The sequence below is a fragment of the Ptychodera flava genome, chromosome 16, assembly GCF_041260155.1.
Source record: "Ptychodera flava strain L36383 chromosome 16, AS_Pfla_20210202, whole genome shotgun sequence".
Taxonomy (NCBI): Eukaryota; Metazoa; Hemichordata; class Enteropneusta; family Ptychoderidae; genus Ptychodera; species Ptychodera flava.
In genome coordinates this window covers 10,287,479-10,306,296 of record NC_091943.1, presented here as the reverse complement: position 1 = coordinate 10,306,296, position 18,818 = coordinate 10,287,479, and the positions used below count along the sequence as shown (strand labels likewise).

The window sequence follows — 18,818 nt, the reverse complement described above, 5'->3', positions numbered from 1 at the left end:
AAATACATCAGGGATGGACCATTTGATAAAGGGGGTGGGGTGTCTGGAAGATTGACGAGGTACATTATCTTTGTTATCCGATCCATTGTACATTCTTTTTTTCCCACTCTCCTTCCTTTCCTTTTTGTCAAACCTTCTCTGGCTGATTTTTTTTATTGGCATGTTTGGAATTTTTTCAAAATCTGCCAGGAACCCCCCCCCCCCCTCCAGGTATCAAATGGTCAAATGGTTTCATCCACCCCCAAGAAACAGGTCCCCTCAATGACAAGAATGAAATTCTTTGTGTGCAAGAATTGAAAGAAACAGCTAACTATATTAAGTGTTATCACAATCAGCCTATAAATATATGCAAACTTCTATTACTGGTAGAATTCTAGCAAGTTTCAAAAGCGTTAAACAAAAGCCTATTGTCATGAATCAAATGAAATAATCTTGGTGTGAAGTATTAACAGAAACAGCTATATGTGCAGTGTAATCACAATCAGCCAATAAATAATTATGCCAACTTCCATCAGAATTCTAACAAGTGTCAAAAGCGTGTATTTAATTCAGAGAAAATTATTTTTTGACCGAAAATGAGAAAAATTGGCCAAAAATTTCTCCACAATTTTAACAAATCGAACTAGAGTCACCATAAAGAACCTGCATACCAAGTTTTGACCAAATCTTGCCTGTGGTTACAGAATTTTAGCGATTTGCTGGATTTTCTTTTTTTGTACCTCATTTGCATATTTTTGACACTGGCATACTCATTTGAACAATTCACATCTCCGCCCCTGGGTGCACCTGTACACCAAAGATGGTAGATGGTAGGTGCTTCAGTTTTGAGTTTTTGATGTGGATGGACATACATCCTTTCATACTAACATACGGTACACAAAAAAACAAAAAAAAAACAAAAAAAAAAACCGGTACATACAGACACCGCCGACCTACCATATAAGCTCTTTTTGGTATATATACGTATACCAAATGGGAGCTAAAAACCAATAGTTGATGCAATTCAGACAAAAACATTATGCAATATCAAGGGATTCACAATGCTACAGGTACACTTTAGTATATAGCGTGGACTTGACGCTTGCAGATGTAACGAGATACAGCAACAGACACTATGTAAATAATAACTTCCCAACGGTGTATTATACGAAATAAGAGTTATAAAATAAACACATAAATAAACAGAGGCCAAGGTATTTCATTATGATAGATTCAATCGTGATATAAAGTGTGTACAGTACCATAAATTTCTTCTGGCAAGACTGCAAAAATGTTGGATGGTATAATAAACACGCGTTTCCATGGCGAGAAGTCTGCAACCAAAATTATGAAAAAGTGCATATTCTTACAGATTGTATTTTTTAAAATTTTGGATGACTTTATACATTCATTCACATCCTTCAATAAGAAGAAATTTTTATCATTGCCTGGATCTAATTTGGCTGTACCAGTATCAAATTGGGCTTTACCAGTACCTAATTGGGCTTTACCAGTATCAAATTGGGCTGTACCAGTACCTAATTGGGCTTTACCAGTATCAAATTGGGCTGTACCAGTACCTAATTGGGCTTTACCACAGTACCTAATTGGGCTGTACCAGTATCAAATTGGGCTAATACCAATATGTAATTGGGCTGTACCAGTACCTAATTGGGCTTTACCAGTATCAAATTGGGCTGTACCAGTACCTAATTGGGCTTTACCAGTACCTAATTGGGCTGTACCAGTACCTAATTGGGCTGTACCAGTACCTAATTGGGCTTTACCAGTACCTAATTGGGCTGTACCAGTATCAAATTGGGCTAATACCAATATGTAATTGGGCTTTACCAGTACCTAATTGGGCTTTACCAGTACCTCATTAGGCTTTACCAGTATTTAATTGCGTTATACCTGTATCTAGTTGGGCTAGTACCACTATGTAATTGGGCTGTACATCAAATTGGGATGTACCAGTACCAAACTGGGCTTCATCAATATCAAATTGGGCTGTACCAGTATCAAACTGGGCTGGTACCACTATGTAATTGGGCTGTACCAGTATCAAATTTGGCTGTACCAGTATCAAATTGGGTTAGTACCAGTCTGTAACCGGGCTTGACCAGTATCTCATTGGGCTATACCCATATCTAATCAGGCTTTACCAGCTATTATTTCACTTGAACAACAGTGAACACTTGCACATATTATCATTTGAATGATATCCTAAGTATCACTGATACATATCACATATCCCCATTTCCAATTTGAGAAATATATCACCAAACAACTTGGAAAACAAAAAACTGACAAAAGTCACTGACACTAAATGTGATAAATTTCTGCTAAAAGTGTTTGAGGGAGAACGTAATTATGTAGTCAACTGACCATATAAAATTACAAATAACCTGTTTGAATGTGTGCGAGCTCTAAGTTGATGAAAAATTCAGGGAGTTTTGTCGACAGAATTTCAACATACTGCTATATAATATAACAGCAATGAATAACCTCAGCTTCAGTTATGCCACTGGTTTGACCAGTTCACTCCGTGCGCGCGCACTTTCTATTAACCATGCATACATGTTGTGCACTGTTTAGAATATCATTGTACACCCATCCCTTGGATGGTTTATTACTTTGTGAACAAATGGTTATCAGAAATTTTTAAAAATGCCAAAGGAATAATAGTTAGAGATTATACCGACATATTTTTTAAGCACCATCTACTGGTAAGTGATAACACATTGTTATTCACCCAGACCGTTTCATCCCACTCTGCTCTGCACTTAAAATTTACATTTTTTTCTGTTACATGTTTTCACAAAAACAGCAGATTAGAGAGGAGCAGACTTTAATTTGTTTTCAAATTTATTGGATATTTTCCGCCTTCGTTCCACCCTAGGCATGGGAAATAAGCTTACGGAATTAAACAACATTCCCTTTGGTGGTGGGATTGTAAATAATTAAACAGAACTTTTGAATTCTTCGATAGCTTCCATATTTCAAAGAAATGTGCACAGAATGCACGGTCAGTGTATGATACAGAATTTTTAATTTCCTGATAACATAAATGCTAGGTGTTTTGCCATACAAAAAGGAGACATTATCATCTTCAAATTAACAATGAACAGAAATAATACGTATGGGTAATATGAAGTTGACTGTAATGTATGTGTTGCACACCAAGGCTTAAGTTTTGATACAGCGATCAATTTTATTAGCCCCGAGAATTACTTTCAGATAGACAGCAGAAATTCCATTATCGCCTACTCCATGCTTTCTTTCCGTAGGCAGGGCTGAATGTATGAGTTGCCAACAAATATCGTAACACTCATTGACAAATAATTCATACTTAATAGCAAAGTAATGTACTGGGACTGCAACTTAATCATATCATGGAGCATCCCTAAACCCATCATATTGTTGATACACAAATAATGTGTATGAGTACTCAATCAAATTGAGTAAACCATTGTGCTGTTCACAAAAAATACAGCTAAATGAGCAGTATTGATGATAATACATACTTGACGGTAGACAACTGAATCCACACTTGCCATCACAAAAGCAATCTTCAATATCTAAGCAATCTTCTTCTGCATTGCAAGTAACACCACACTTGAACTGAGATGCATAATATTTATCCCGAATCTGACATTCATCTGCAAAAAATCAATATTCCGTTTATAAATTGTCGTTCATAACTTTAATATAATACAGTATAGACTTTTCCACTCATTGCTTTTGTCAAGTGCACTACAGTCCCTAAACATAGGGACAGTAAATGCAGTGCATAGCACTGTAGTTTGTAAACATAGGGACAGTGAATGCAGCGCAATGCAGTCCCTAAACGTAGGGACAGTGAATGCAGGTCATTGCAGTCCCTAAACGTAGGGACAGTGAATGCAGTGCACTGCAATCCCTAAACGTAGGCATAGTGAATGCAGTTCACTGAAGTCCCTAAACGTAGGGACAGTGAATGCAGTGCACTGTAGTCTGTAAACGTAGGGACAGTGAATGCAGTGCAATGCAGTTCCTAAACGTAGGGACAGTGAATGCAGTGCACTGTAGTTTGTAAACATAGGGACAGTGAATGCAGGTCACTGCAGTCCCTAAACGTAGGGACAGTGAATGCAGTGCACTGTAGTTTGTAAACCTAGGGACAGTCAATGCAGTGCAATGCAGTCCTAAACGTAGGGACAGTGAATGCAGTTCACTGAAGTTTGTAAACGTAGGGACAGTGAATGCAGTGCACTGCAATCCCTAAACGTAGGGACAGTGAATGCAGGTCACTGCAGTCCCTAAACGTAGGGACAGTGAATGCAGTGCACTGAAGTCTGTAAACATAGGGACAGTGAATGCAGTTCACTGAAGTCTGTAAACATAGGGACAGTGCAATGCATAAACGGTGGGACTGTTTATACTTTGAATACTTTGATAATGACAAAGTATTTGCGACAGAAGCCTGTTTTTAGTGGTGTAGAACATTTCAATGTATGCTTTGTTTGACTTTGGTGCCATTAATGATGTGACAGAATGACTATTCATTAGATGTAAACTTATCATTGGAACACCCCACCCAAAGAGGCTATGCAAGGCTTATACACAGAGAAATATTGACTTTAAAAGATAATCAGAGAGGGCAGGTATGGTCTTGAAATGTACAGCATGACTGCAGTGGAGGGACTCAACAGTGAGCATTTGGTCTTGAAATACATATGCAACCTTATCGTCTTTAAAAATCGCTAAGAGCATGAAATATCGTTTGTAAAATTGACAATTTTTAACACTCAAAATTGTTCCAAAAGTTTTGACAGAAACCAAGCTGAACATACTGAATATAATGTTGACAATTTCAAATTTGTTGAATATATTTTGCATGTGTAAGAGACTAGCAACTGCATTTGAATAAGATCTGTTCTACATGATAACTGAGTTCATACATGCATAGGTTCTTGACTTTTTTGCATCGGACAGGCATACATACCGGTACATGCATGTGTCTATGCATGCATACTTATAGAGACTGTACAGAAGATGGATTTCTGACTGATTCAAAACACTCCTATGCTATATGCACATATTGTAAATGGGAGCTAAAACCTGAAAACCTTCAAACTTTTGCCAACTTTGGTTGGATACAATGGCCCAAAATTCCTTCAGATGAAATTTTACGATTTTTCTAAACAATGCAACTGGCTTTAATATGCCTTGAAATGTTGACAATATTTAACACAAAAAATATTTTGTTTTCATGTATGAAGTTTCTTTCATCAAATTTAGAAAACTGAACACTGTTGGGACTTCTTTGAAGGACATTCAAACACGGTAAAGCCTCTCAATCATAGTGTCTATCATCTTATTATGTTTTAGTTCAACTGATTAACTACATATTCCAAAGTGTGTGGTAATAGCGATAACTAGTGAACATTGTAAGCAAGCCATCAACATATTCTTTGTGTCACTACAACCTAGAAAAGTCCGTACACTGATGAACTACTAATAAATGGGCTTTTTGAAACACATGATGGGTACATATTCAGAAAACATGCATACTAATGAACACTGATCTGACAGTAAAGTTCAAAACATGCTTTATATAAAGGAAAATTAGGACTCATAATTTGACCAAACTGCATTATTCCTGTGGAAATACACTCAGATATGAGCAATCCCTTTACTTCAAATCCTGGATTTGAATTGCAAAACATAGTAAATCCACATACAGAAAGTATCACAATTAAGTTGAAAACGACGGTTCCTCTCAAACATTTGCCGTCTATTAGTTCTACAAAACTGATACATGAGCATTAACACACCCTTCCAAAAATCATGCTGTACAACATGCATATATTGTATGACTGTGGATTTAGTGCCCATGATGTGAAATGGTGTTTAATCATCTGTAAGGCAGCGACAACAAGATCTTTTGTAATTGATCTCATCAAATTCAAGACTAAGAACAACCCTTTCATTGATTTTCCTCCACTGTAAAACCTGGCTGTAGTTTCAAATGAAATATGACTGAACATTTAACCAAAAATGCTGCCATAGTAACAAAGTACATTACCTGAATCTAACAGGGATGGATTAGCCTCTTCATCATTTCCATGGCAACTTATTACTACACTGTAAACTAAAAGAGAAATGAGTTGCCAAGTCTTGAGAGCTTTCATGCTGCTACTTCATGAGTCAACTGTTTCCCTACGAATGCAGATGTCTGGCAATGTTTCTGGAATGATACCATTCCTCACTCACAGAATTTATTTCAACAGTTAGTGGCACCTGCATCTGATTGGCTGTCAACAATCAAATATAGCATGTATTGAAAATAAGAGTGTGTTTCCCACAGAGCAACAAAGAATATTTTCATTCTGTCTGATATGGAATGTAGAAAACAATGAAGTGTTTAGAATGACTGCAGTCAAGCTGTAATGTAGGTCATCATTACTCAGAAAACTCACATCCTGATAAACATGGTATTAAAATTTGCTTGGTTTTCCAGTCATTTGTCGAAATAAAACATTCAAATCCACCTTCCAGTAAATCAGTAAGATATTGACAATCATCTCTGATATTAAGCATATTTCCTTGTCATGACTTCCCTGACATTAAGTAATTACAAACATTTGAAACTTTCACACATAATCACTATAAACACAAATGCATAGAATCCATGAAAAGCAGCTAAAAATGAACTATGAAGACGATTAAAGTGGCTGCTGTATTGACTTTTTGACAAAAAGATAAAAAAATGTTTGCAAATCATTCATAACACAATAGAAGTCAAAAACAATAAATACCAGTACATAAATGCCCTATCAGAGAAACTTGACAAAAGTGAAAATATTCAAACTTCACTATTCCTTCACAAATCATAAAATGAGTTTTGACGTTTTTTCACCTATATTGTTGCAAACGAACAGTTGCTTATGTTGTTTGAATTATTGAAAGATGTCTAGAAAATGGTCGACCATGACCATAGACAAGTCCCATCCCATAGAAAACCTCAGGTCAGGGGTTTTAGGTGATCTACTGTTAACCCCAGCTAGCTAATCAGCTAGTGTAATAAAGAATTATGGCATGTAATATTCAATGGTTGCAACACGGTCCTTCCACAGTGCACAAACTCCAGAGGAAACTCTGCATGCCCTCTTGCATATTTATAAGCCTGATGTCATTATGAATTATTTATAGCAACCCAAACCCTGCAAGGTTCACAAGTCTGTGGGCAAAGGCATTCATACACCCCACGATATACGCAACAGCCTACCATTAGCGTGACGGTCTGCTGATGTTTATTCCTTCAATTTATTGTATGTTTTGATACTTATATGCCCATTTATCATCATTTTGTATGCTTTACGTCACTGTGTACACAGTCCGTCTAGACACCGGTACTGTGCAAGAAGTCCAAGTCGGTGAATTCAGCAGAAACTCACTCACTACTGAGCAGACTCAAAGGTAACGCGTTCAATCGCTAGGAAAACCTGACCTGGACTGCCAAATTCCGAATAGCTTTATGTGAAATAGGAGAGACGTAAGAGAATTAGCTATTACGAATGATTTTATTCCTTTAGAATTTACCGACTTGAACCAAGTCTAACGTTTGACCAAAAAATGCAAAACTGAAATGCAAATTTCACCATTACTTAAAAAAAACGGAATGAAGGAGACACTGGGGACATAAAAACAAAATATTGCTATCAAATGTATTATTAATTCCACATGAGATATTTGGAAAACAAGTTTTGCACCACCTCAGTAAAAATCGGTCCAGGCATTTCTAAAAAAAGCTTGGACTGACACCCACACATGGATTGATAGACATGACTTAGATCTAAAAACCACTGGTCCTCCATCCCCATCCCCTGCCCCAACTTCATTAATCAGGACTAAAAAACTTTGTGATTAATTTCATGTCTCCATACATCACAGCATTAATACATCATGGTAGGTACAATAAATCTATCAGAGCTTGTGCAAAGTTGACAGAAACTTGAACTAATGTGAAATTGCCTCTTACAAAAGCAAAAATAATTTGCATTAAAATAGCCCTTGAATTCACAACTTGGAGTAATAAGCTTATAGTATTCTTTCGCCAACCAGGAACAGCTCCATTGTGAATGGTTATTACTCTTTCGAACAGATGGAATACTTTTAATAAAATACAATAACACTCATGTGGTTTATTCAAACAGCTTTGTAAGTGCAGCCTGCCAAACAAAGATCATAGTAATTTGTATATACAGTACATATGAAGAGTAATCCAAGTGAAATTTAATAGTCGCTTCATTCAGACAAAAAAAAACCAGAAGATCGTTACAGTACATTACACTTAAAGCTAAAGGAAATGGTCAGTCCATAGCATTGCACTTCCAAGGTTGCTAGTGAGGTGATCATATCCAATATTGTTGGAGGGAAGAAAACATTATAACCATAGGCAGGATATGTCCCACTTCCAACGCTCTTATCATTATGAACACAAAGAATGATGTACATTATTGCTGAATTTTACATTGTGATTACTTCCTTCATGGTGTATGACGAAGGGATGAACCAATTAATGGTAGAGATCATGAGAATTGGGACTTACAATTTTTGTCTTTCTAGACTTGACATACGCTTCAGAGTTGAAAAGTATAAAAAAGTATTACTTTTTTATACTTTCTAAATTACATTTTCTGCAATTTACAGTTTCTGGTCTTGTAAATAGGATTTAACAAATTTTGCTAGGAACCAAAGAATTTATTTTTCATACCATGTTACCACTGATTCTAATGATCTAGGCATCCAAATAATGTTACTATACTGAAGAATGCCTATCTTCCACAAGTTGATACTTCTGTAAAAGTCCCGGGTAAAAGTGTTCTGCTATAGCACTGATCGCAAATGACGTCACTGTTCTCTCTCATTAATGCATAAATAAATATTTGTCTTCATTTTCCACATGAACGACGAAAATGAAACCTGCTAGCGTTACAGTTACTAAAAGTCACGCCAGTTCGTGGTATTTTATGGCTCAAACTACAAGCTGCAACAAAAGCCGCGCATGCAACAAGAAAGTTTGTCCGAATTTTAGGCAACGTTGTCTGAAATTTGCACGCGTGCAGCTATATTTAGTAACAAACCTGAAATTGCGGCGATCACGCTATTGTAAATACAGTGTATTTCAGCTACCAGTCTTTGTGCAAAATGATTTGCAATGTTGAGCAGATAGAATTGTGATGAGGAGAGCAATATCACAATTATCTGCAGCAGTCAACCTCTCTTGGGAATGGCCATATTCAAGAAAAAAGATTTGCAAAGCTTTGTTTCAGAAATACAAAATCTAAAAAAATAAATTGTATACTATGACAACTCTGCGGCAATAACAAATATAATACTATTAATTATGAAGTTGACATCAAATGTGTACCTTACTGCACTCTCTGATTATAAGTGATTGTTGTACACTGAGTGAACAAATAAATAAATAAATAAATAAATAAATAAGACAGGCTTGTCATGGGGTGACTCGAGCGCACCATCAGTGGAGATTTCAGCCATTCTAGTATTTTATTAAACAGTCTACACAGTTATCAATACTTTTTACACATTTCATAAAAATATTAATCACTCCTTATTCGCCTGTGTTTGTTATCCAGTTTTCTGCCCTGCCATTGCAATCATTTGACAGCTCATGCACACACAGTATGTGGGTTTGAAATCGTGGCAATGCAAAATGGAGCCAGTCTAGCTCCATGATTATAGGGCCCTTTTAACTTGCAACATAAATGTCACCGTGTCAAAAGGGTACCTGTGAGATGCTAATGCTATAACTACCGGTATAACTACACCTACCGATATAACTACACAGCTAACTCTGACAGTCTTACTCTGGCAAAAAGTGCTTTGCCAACAGAGGGACCTTGGTACAAACCTTGGTGGAACTTGGGTACTGCAGTGCAGTTCAGCAATGTATGCTGCGAGAGCATTCAACTCCACGGGGCCCGGGGATTCGTGGGGTCATTTTTTCTACATTGATCAACGCAGTGATGCCGACAAAACTAACGTTAGTGTCTGCCACCTTATTCTACAGTGGACGAGATGAGACAATGTCTATTTCACACAAAGTCGATCATTGCCCTTGACAGTTTCAAAGTCCTTTCTGTATGTGGTTTGTGTAGGAGGAGGCAATGCATCATGGGATTATCAAATGTGCCCACAGGCACACGTCTCGCGCTTTTGCTGAGCTACGGGCAAGCTGCAACCTACTATTTATTTATTTATTTATTTAGCTGTTTACGCAAAGTGACATTTGTAAAAGGAAGAAAACAAAAAATATTGGCTTAAGGAAGAAAAAAATATATGTCAGAGTACATTTTCTCGCTAACTCTGTACGTGCGTACGTACGAAGCTCCAGCTGGCCCACTTCACCACCCTCAAGTTTGAATGGACTTACCCAGCAAACTTTTGTCATGTGATCGCTCTTAAAGTTTACATTTACTGATCCAGGGTCTTGGGGGTTTAGACTGTACCTATATGTGGCCCCCCACAATTATTCGAAACGTGTCACCCGATCAGATATCCGTAATTCAAAACACGGATGTGCCCCAATTTCTTTCCAAGTTTTACAAGGAAAGACGCATTAACCAGAAAGAGGTTACGAAACTTAATAGTTTCTTCCTGTTTACTGTCAATTAATTCAAGGATTGGGCGTTTTTCCTAGAAGAACGGACACTGGCTAGATGTCAACAGCCTATCAATATCAACATGAGATAAGCATCAATTATCATAGATCATCGTATCTTATCACAAACTGGGCAACGAGAAACAGTCTGCATTGTGTGATCGTCCGCTTCGTGTCATTGTCTCCTGAGCTGACATTCTTAATTAAGGATCAGAATTCTTAATTGATCTGTCGATGGACTGGTTCAGTACGCGGCGTCGACGCTGAAATTTCACCTCGTGGTGGTAGTCTACATACAGCAGTATCAGAGGGTGCTGCGCCAGCCAACCACAGCGTCCGCCTCATATTAAACCGTATCAAAGCATCCCAGAGGAAATTTGCTCAGCTGCTCTTGGTCTTCAAGGTACGTCTTTTCCCTCACATAAATATCACTGCATTCTTGAACTTCACCCGTTCAATATGTTTCAAAAAATGCAAACAAATGGTGTGCATCCATAGTTGCCCATATTCCTTTCATTTGCAGGCATTGTTGCAGTTAAAATTATCAATAATGTAACGAGGCGAAACTTTAAACTGTTTTATCCAGTTATTGTAATATTGCATGTATACTGATGTTGTGCCCTCAGTGTTACGTTTTAGTCCAATGTAGCACAAGTCTGACTGGACAGTTGATCCTAAAGTCAAACTGACAACTGCAAAATGTTATTTCTCAAAGATTTGGCTTGGTAGTTGCAGTGCCTGTAGATGTTAGAAAGTATCCAGTTTAATAGCTCCTCCCATTTATTTATTAAATTACACATCATCCAGGGTATATAAGGCGTGTCAATGATTATTATTCATATTGTCCTTTCCCACACAGTAACATTTGGCATCTAACAGTTGTTAGAATTAAGTTATATAAACTAAGGTTTTCCAAAGATCCCGATCAATATTGGCTCAAATCTGTACACAAGATTATTCCAAGCAGCCTCATGAAAATGGTCATTGGATACAAGAAAAATTTTAAGCATGATTTCTTTAGTCTCTCAGATGTGAAAGTCATCTCAGCAGAGATGATTTATGTCTCATCTCAGTCAATGAATTTTTTTTTCATACTAGTGCCTCAAAATTGAAAAACTTAAACTTTTGCTCAAACTTTCCATAAGGGAACCTCAAACCATTCCTTTTTGAAATCAATGATAAAAATCAGGAGTCACCGTGCAAAATTTGATAGAGGATAGAGAGAAACATTTATTTCTCACTCTTGAAATTCAAAATATGCTTCCAGTAATTTTTTAGTTCCAGCTAACCTGGAAGGGCTTAAATTACTGTGTAAGGCCAGCCATCGGCCAACAACACTTAGAAACTGTATTCAAAGCTATAAAATCCTACCTGCGGTGATGTTCAGACATACAGAACGTACTTCAAAACATCATTAAAAAGAATCCCAGTAACATAAAGTCATTGCAGTGTTGTCTTGTTTCCTCTTTCAGCACTTCTCAAAATGGTTAAAGTGGTCCCTGTGTTGCTCTGCCATCTTGTATTGTGGACTATATTTTGCTTTTACGTAACAGCAGGTAAGATACCATTTTTAGCTCATATTTTTTGAGTGAGTTGCTTTGCACACAAACTTACATTTTAATTAGGGAACCCAAAGTCATTTTGAAACTGTATGCTCACAATCTCTCCGTAATAAATTGAATAAAACTGTATGCAGATCATTTGTGTAAACTGTAAAAGTACCGGTAGTCTAAGGTCGATTTTGACATGTAACTTTTTTAGGGAGGGGGAAGGGGGTCAGGTTGTTCATGACTATGAGATTACCAATTTTATCAACAAACACCGTTACTGAATACTCCCAGCTCAGTTTTTGTCTTATTGACAGAAAGAAGATTGTTTTGTTTGATTTTCATTCATTGTCTTCATTGTTTGTTGATGGACTGGATCACATGACTTATCTATTGTTCACAGCAGAGAGTTAAGTCATGTGATTGAGATGGCGGCTCTGATTGGTCACTACATGGTTTATTTCAGAGGGTATCCTATTTGCCCAGCATATCATATGAAATGACAGTATATGTTCAATTTTTTTACGTTTAAAAAGTCAAACAGGCACCCATGCAGATAATCTGATTTCGCATTCACTTGACATTTGTTCCAAATCCCACTTCATAATAATTCCAGCAGTGAAATGTATTGCATGAAATTATTGGTTATTGCAGTAATATTTATGATGATATATTAAATTGTTTTTAGAACAAGATGAATTCACATTTTAAATTCCTTGAATTGATGTCTGCGTCTAAAAAAGTGAAAAGTATCGTGCAACGTATTCTTTATTCTTAATTGTTAATGGATACCAACCCTGAACAAGAGTCTTATATGGATTAAATGTGTAAAACACTGCAGATGTAATACGGTTATTATGAGAATAATATTACAAAAATACCACAAACAATGAACGAGGACATTGGTGCTGCATATCACCCAATGTAAAGCAGATGGTGATGTGTGGCACCAATGACCGAGTGCATCCCTTGCAGTGTTTTTGTAATGAAACCTGAATTACATTCCAGACTGTGACGTCAAATGAGCCAGGTATTAATGCAAGTTAAACAGTTTTTCTTCTGATTTATAATGCAAATGTGGAACACTATGTCTTGTATGTTCTTCTGGATAGTTTTTGAATTGTATGTGCAGAGTGTAAGACATGTTCTTGTAATCATCCAGTGGGTTCCTTGAAACTGTTAAACAGTGAACATGTAGAATGCAGCCACAGAATGCACTGCATATGGGGTTTGGTGGGGGATGTCTTGAAACAGTAAATATTACAGAACAGGTATCCGCTACAGCTTTTTAATGCACACAAAATTCTATGGTTCTCAATGATAGAAATATTTGGATTTTAAGTTCAGCAGAGTTTTGTCTGAGATGTGTAGCAGAAATAAACCAAACATTAGTCCCATTATACAAGTATCATCAAGAACAGAAAAATAATGCTTGCAAATGAAAAGTATATTATACGCCTGTAATGATGACAGTTTCAAGATGCTCCAAAAGCAGTGCGTCTGGACCAGTGCATTCACTTCCAGTGAGGTAACCATTGGACAATGGCCAGGATTTGTCTTGCACTCTATATATGTAGTTGCACAGATTGTCAGAATTGCATCAGACATACAGTTCTATGCTAGGACTTGAAATGTATGAAAATAATTATACTCAGCTTGCTTATCTGATGCCACAGTCTTGAAGTAAGATGTACAATAATAAGATTGTTTAAAAAAAATACAACGTCAAAGTATGCACTCATACAATAGTGCTGTGCATTTCTCCCTTTATAATCCATCATGCTGTAATATACTGCACTATTGCCCTCATGCACATATTGTGGTATTTCATAGTAGTTCATGAATGCCTGTAACTGTAAAATTCAAATTTGAATGGTCAAAAGTATTTAAAGTTTTCACTATGCCATGAGGCGTCCAGTGTTGTACACCGTGTGATGATGTCACAAATCCAGGTCATCATGCACACAAAAGTTTACAGAACAAAAATTCAACAAGACCCTATACTCCAGCAGAATTATTTCTTGTTTCGAATAATCTTTGTTTTTTTATGTTATAAAAAGCAGCTTGATCTTGTCTCGATTTCTCACTGTTTGCCTTAATTAATAGTCAAATGGCGTCAACAAATACTCTGGTTATTGGAGTGCAGGTCACCATCATTAAACTCTGCCTCCACTGATACCTAAACTTACAATGTGGCCAAAACCCATATGCTACAGAAGTGCATAACAGTGGTTGATATGATTGAGGCATTGGTGTGAGACTTGATATCTTTTAATTTCTGGGCTGAACAATTTGTCATGTGAGGGCGCTGTCCTAGTCGGGCATGGAGAAAGTCCATGAGGAAGAAATTATTGTCTACTTTGTTTTTAAGTATCATGGAAAGTTTTAATATCAGGAAAGCATCATTCAAACACCCACTTTGGTCATTTAAAACTACGTAAACATTGAATAGGGTTTGACTTGCAGGATATGGTTCAGGATGTGATATCAAGGAACTTTAAGGCTCTATAGCTTTCTCACATGATGTAGTTTGTAGTTTTATTACGGAAATATAGCCACTTCAGAGTATGGAAGTAACCCCCAGTATTGTAATGTACACCAACAAATATAACATAATGTTACTGACAAAAACCCTGGATCAATTAACATGACCGGTTATTGTTGCAGTTTTCATAAATTTGCATACGGTTTCTAGATTTAGAAAAAAATTGATTAGTTAAGCTTCAACAAATCTTTTTTTTACCAGTGAGTAAGGGAAACCACCTTTTTAAGTTGATATTACTTTGATAAACTGCTGGACAGATCTCAAAAGGGAATCTTTTGATGATGATAATGTACATAAGCATTCAAGACTGGAACTTTGTATATTATACTGTGTTATTCTAATTGCATTTAAAATTTCAATATTAACTTTATTGATGAAGAGACAGACAAAATGGCAAGACAGGAAGTTCGTTTACTTCCTTTCTGTTTAATGTTATTTTTGCAAATGATATGACAATGATGTTCAGTTATGATTTTCTAAATTATTATTATCTATTGATTCAGATTGTCCACAACCAGAGATACCCTCCCATGCTCATGTAATATACTTAACTACTGACGGGCCAGACCTGCCGTCATTTCCTTCCGGCTACACAGTTCGCTACGTTTGTGCACCGACCTACACTCGAAGTGGTAGTGAATTTAGAAACTGTTTGGATAATGGTAAATGGTCTGGAAGTTCTGTGTCATGTGAAGGTTTGTGTAAATTGATAATGTTAGTACTTCCCACTGTTTTCATACTCCAATCATGCTGTGTGTCTTGGCTGCAGTCTATCACTTTGTCTAAGAGATGATGACAGATTTGTGATAGATAAAAATATGATGCAACTGGGGAAGAGAAGAAAACTATGGTTGAAATCAGTTGGACCATCATGACCTATAGATAATAGTTGGAGCATGTTCAAGGATTGTTTCTTTAGAGTAATAGATACACTGATTAATATGTATTATTATATCATACCAGTATATTGATGGCGCAAATATAGCGATCTGATTGGTCGAGACGTGAAAAGAACCGTGGTATATTGGCGATATACCACAGCTGGCGTACGCGCGAGCTCTCAGCTTGAGCAAAAATCCGTTTTTGATGTCCACACCAGAATTTCAATTTACTGTTATGATATAATAGCAATAAATTACACCCAGCAACAGTATACCACTCGATTTTGACCATTTCACTTCATATATGCCCTAGCTATCGCTCGTGCATACAGCGACACTGGTCAAAATCTTGTGGTATACCTTCGCTGGGTGTGCTTGATAGCTTAAATATATTACAGTTTATAAAACATTGCCATAGTTACAACAACTTTGAATTTATTCTTACTATGTCAGTGTCATAGACAAGGGAAATAATGTCTGAAAAGGATTGATTTTACAAGTTAATAACTCATGATTTTGATGGACTTTGAGTTTCGAAAATTAATGAGTTTAATCTCACGTTTTTCTTCCTTTAGGTCAGCCATGTGACAGACCAGTAGCGCCAGTGAATGGCTACATCAGAGGTAGCAGACAAAAATTTGGTGTTGGTAGAACTGTTCATTTCCGTTGTAATGACGGTTATCAAATGAATGGTGTACGAAAAGCTACCTGTTTAAATGGTCAAAAATGGAACCAACCTACACCACAGTGTGTCCGTAAGTATCTAATTGTTCCAATGGGACAAGGTGCTCCCTCCATATTTCTGTCTACAGTCCACCCAAATATACACCTGCTTTTAAAAGCAGAAAAAGATTATTTTTGTAACATTTACGATGAAAAGACGAGAATTACGCTTTTTATTTTCCGAAAATTAATTTTTTTTACATGTAGTGTATGATGCCATTTTCACGGTATGGAAGTGCCACCTATCGGAATTCCTCAGAGAGGCTTCACCTTTGATGACGTAAAGTTTTCGTGTTTGGTTGAGGAAGTTAGGGGGTATGGCGAAGGGGTCTGATCTACCATACATTTCTATTGAGCTACTAAGCTATGGATACACCTGGCATAGCCTTATTAACCTAACAACTTTGAAGGACCTGAACAGATATTCTATCACTTGGTGATGAAGCAAACTCAAATTCATCGGCCAAAATGGTATATTTTCAGGCAGAACATTGCAAGCTATTGACAACAAATGATGTTGGATTTCAAATACCTGATGAGAATTGGATGCCAAACATAAATATTAAAATCAAGCAATATGGAGCCTTTCTACCCAACTGTGCGCAGCCATATCGTCTTCAACCTCCACAAAGTATGCCGAGAGAAATGCCTATTTAGCCGCCGAAATACTGGGTTCAAAATATGGACAACTCTTTTTATAGCAATGAAAGTTTATCAAACAATGCCAATTCAAAGTGATTATTTCACAATTTAGTGGTGAAATCACTTTTAAGTATTTTTTCAACGCCACAAAAACTTAACTTGCTTTAAAATTCAACTTACAGCACAAAAGTCCAAATATAAAGTTTACTTTGACGTGATTATTTTTTGTTTGCTCATGTCGGAAATTGTCCGGTGATCAGTGAAAGTTGTCATCTACACAAAGTTTCTAGTGAAGCACTAGCAGAGTATAAACATCTACTAACAAAATGGTAACTCAGCATGCACAAGAAATGACGAAATCTAGCATGATGTGATTTTTAGTCGTATGAAAGTTGATCAATCTCTTTTCTGAACTCTTTGACACCCTCGTCTTGGATTCAGAGTACACATTTCATCATATGGATCATTTCTGGTGGACTCTAGTTGCGCTGATGCGGTGAAACATGACCACGCAAAAATAAAATGTTCTGATTTCTGTTGGTCATGCAAACTTTATACATACCTGTAACCAATGCAATGTCATCCGAATAACGAGAAGAATAAGTGAACTGTTGTGTAGAAGGTGATCACGACATAACTCTCTAGTGGTTCAGAGAAATAAATATTCCAAACTATAAACCTCTGTTCTGTTACAGAGAGTGTTTCTGTCAATTGTCCTTGATGACCTCCTTTTCACCCATGCATTAGTTTTCCAGTAGTTTTGTGGTACAGCATCCAGTGATCATCCTGAAGTTTTTTCCTAATTCCTCTTTGATTTTTGATCGTCAAACTGCCGACAAAGTCCCTCTCTTGGAAATGGTGTTGGCATACACAAAAACTTGCACTGTACTTATAATTTTGAAAACTTATGTCAGTGTCAATGTTAAACAGACACACAATTCACAGATTTTTGGTGGACTATCCCTTTGAAATTTAACAGCATGGTGAAGTCTGTCCAAGTCTTTCTGCCCCAACATTCTTTCATTACAATTGAAACACAAAGTTTACATGCATACTAATATTTTAACATACCATAGGTACTACAATTCAAAGTCTACTGTAGACTCAACCTTTCTGTTCATTTTTGATGTTTTGATATTCTTTCAATGCTGTTACTAACTACTAATCATAATAATAATCGTAATAACATGAATTTGTTGTATATAATTTATTTCAGCCAGTGCTTTTTGTTCACCACCGAGTCATATCTCACATGGTAACATGACCTTTGAAAATACATATGAAACTATTAGTCGAGTGAATGATACAGAGATCAGAGAGGTAAAATTTGTCATTGGTTCTACTGTGACATATTCCTGTAAATCTGGATTTCAAGTGATTGGTGATGAAGAGTTAGTTTGTCAACAAAATGAAGAATGGTCTGGTGACATGCCACAGTGCCGAGGTACGTGGAGGACAGCTTGGCAGTTCTTCATATAAAGAGATGCAGTTTCATATCTTCACGTATCTGCTTACAATACATATTTTCAGTGTATAATTCTTGCCACTCAAGTTAGTCATAAAAGTCTCAAGCTGTCAACCATATTTTCTATATATGGCAGATTTCTACAGGTAATATATAAAGTTTACAGAAGCAAAGTAAAGTTTGAGGTTGTACAGGTGACGCCTATGCTTGTCAATAAGTTGCACATTAAAATCTTAAATGACTACCTATGAATTGTCATAAACTGCATTTTTGCCTATACTGCATAGTAAACATAACTTGTCATAAAGAAATATCACTGAGGACTGTGTTGTGGACCATGAATTTATTTTTCTCATCGTAGAAG

The 18,818-nt window shown here is 36.6% G+C and overlaps 1 protein-coding gene across 4 annotated transcripts in view; it reads right to left on the bottom strand.

The window, feature by feature from the left end:
* LOC139152787 (sushi, von Willebrand factor type A, EGF and pentraxin domain-containing protein 1-like) overlaps positions 1-10,155 on the bottom strand; it is a 60,274-nt gene extending 50,119 nt beyond the window's left edge. Inside the window, exons 1-4 of one of the 4 annotated variants that reach the window (XM_070726120.1) lie at positions 9,902-10,133; positions 6,050-6,115; positions 3,507-3,641; positions 1,242-1,313 (exon numbers count right to left, since the gene is read on the bottom strand). In XM_070726120.1, the coding sequence (XP_070582221.1) occupies positions 1,242-1,313; positions 3,507-3,641; positions 6,050-6,115; positions 9,902-9,956 (328 nt within the window). In that variant the 5' untranslated portion in view covers positions 9,957-10,133. Of the gene's footprint in view, positions 1-1,241; positions 1,314-3,506; positions 3,642-6,049; positions 6,116-9,901 lie in introns of all 4 variants that reach the window. The other 3 variants (XM_070726121.1, XM_070726122.1, XM_070726123.1) reach the window with 3 other exon arrangements.
* Positions 10,156-18,818: the final 8,663 nt, after the last annotated feature.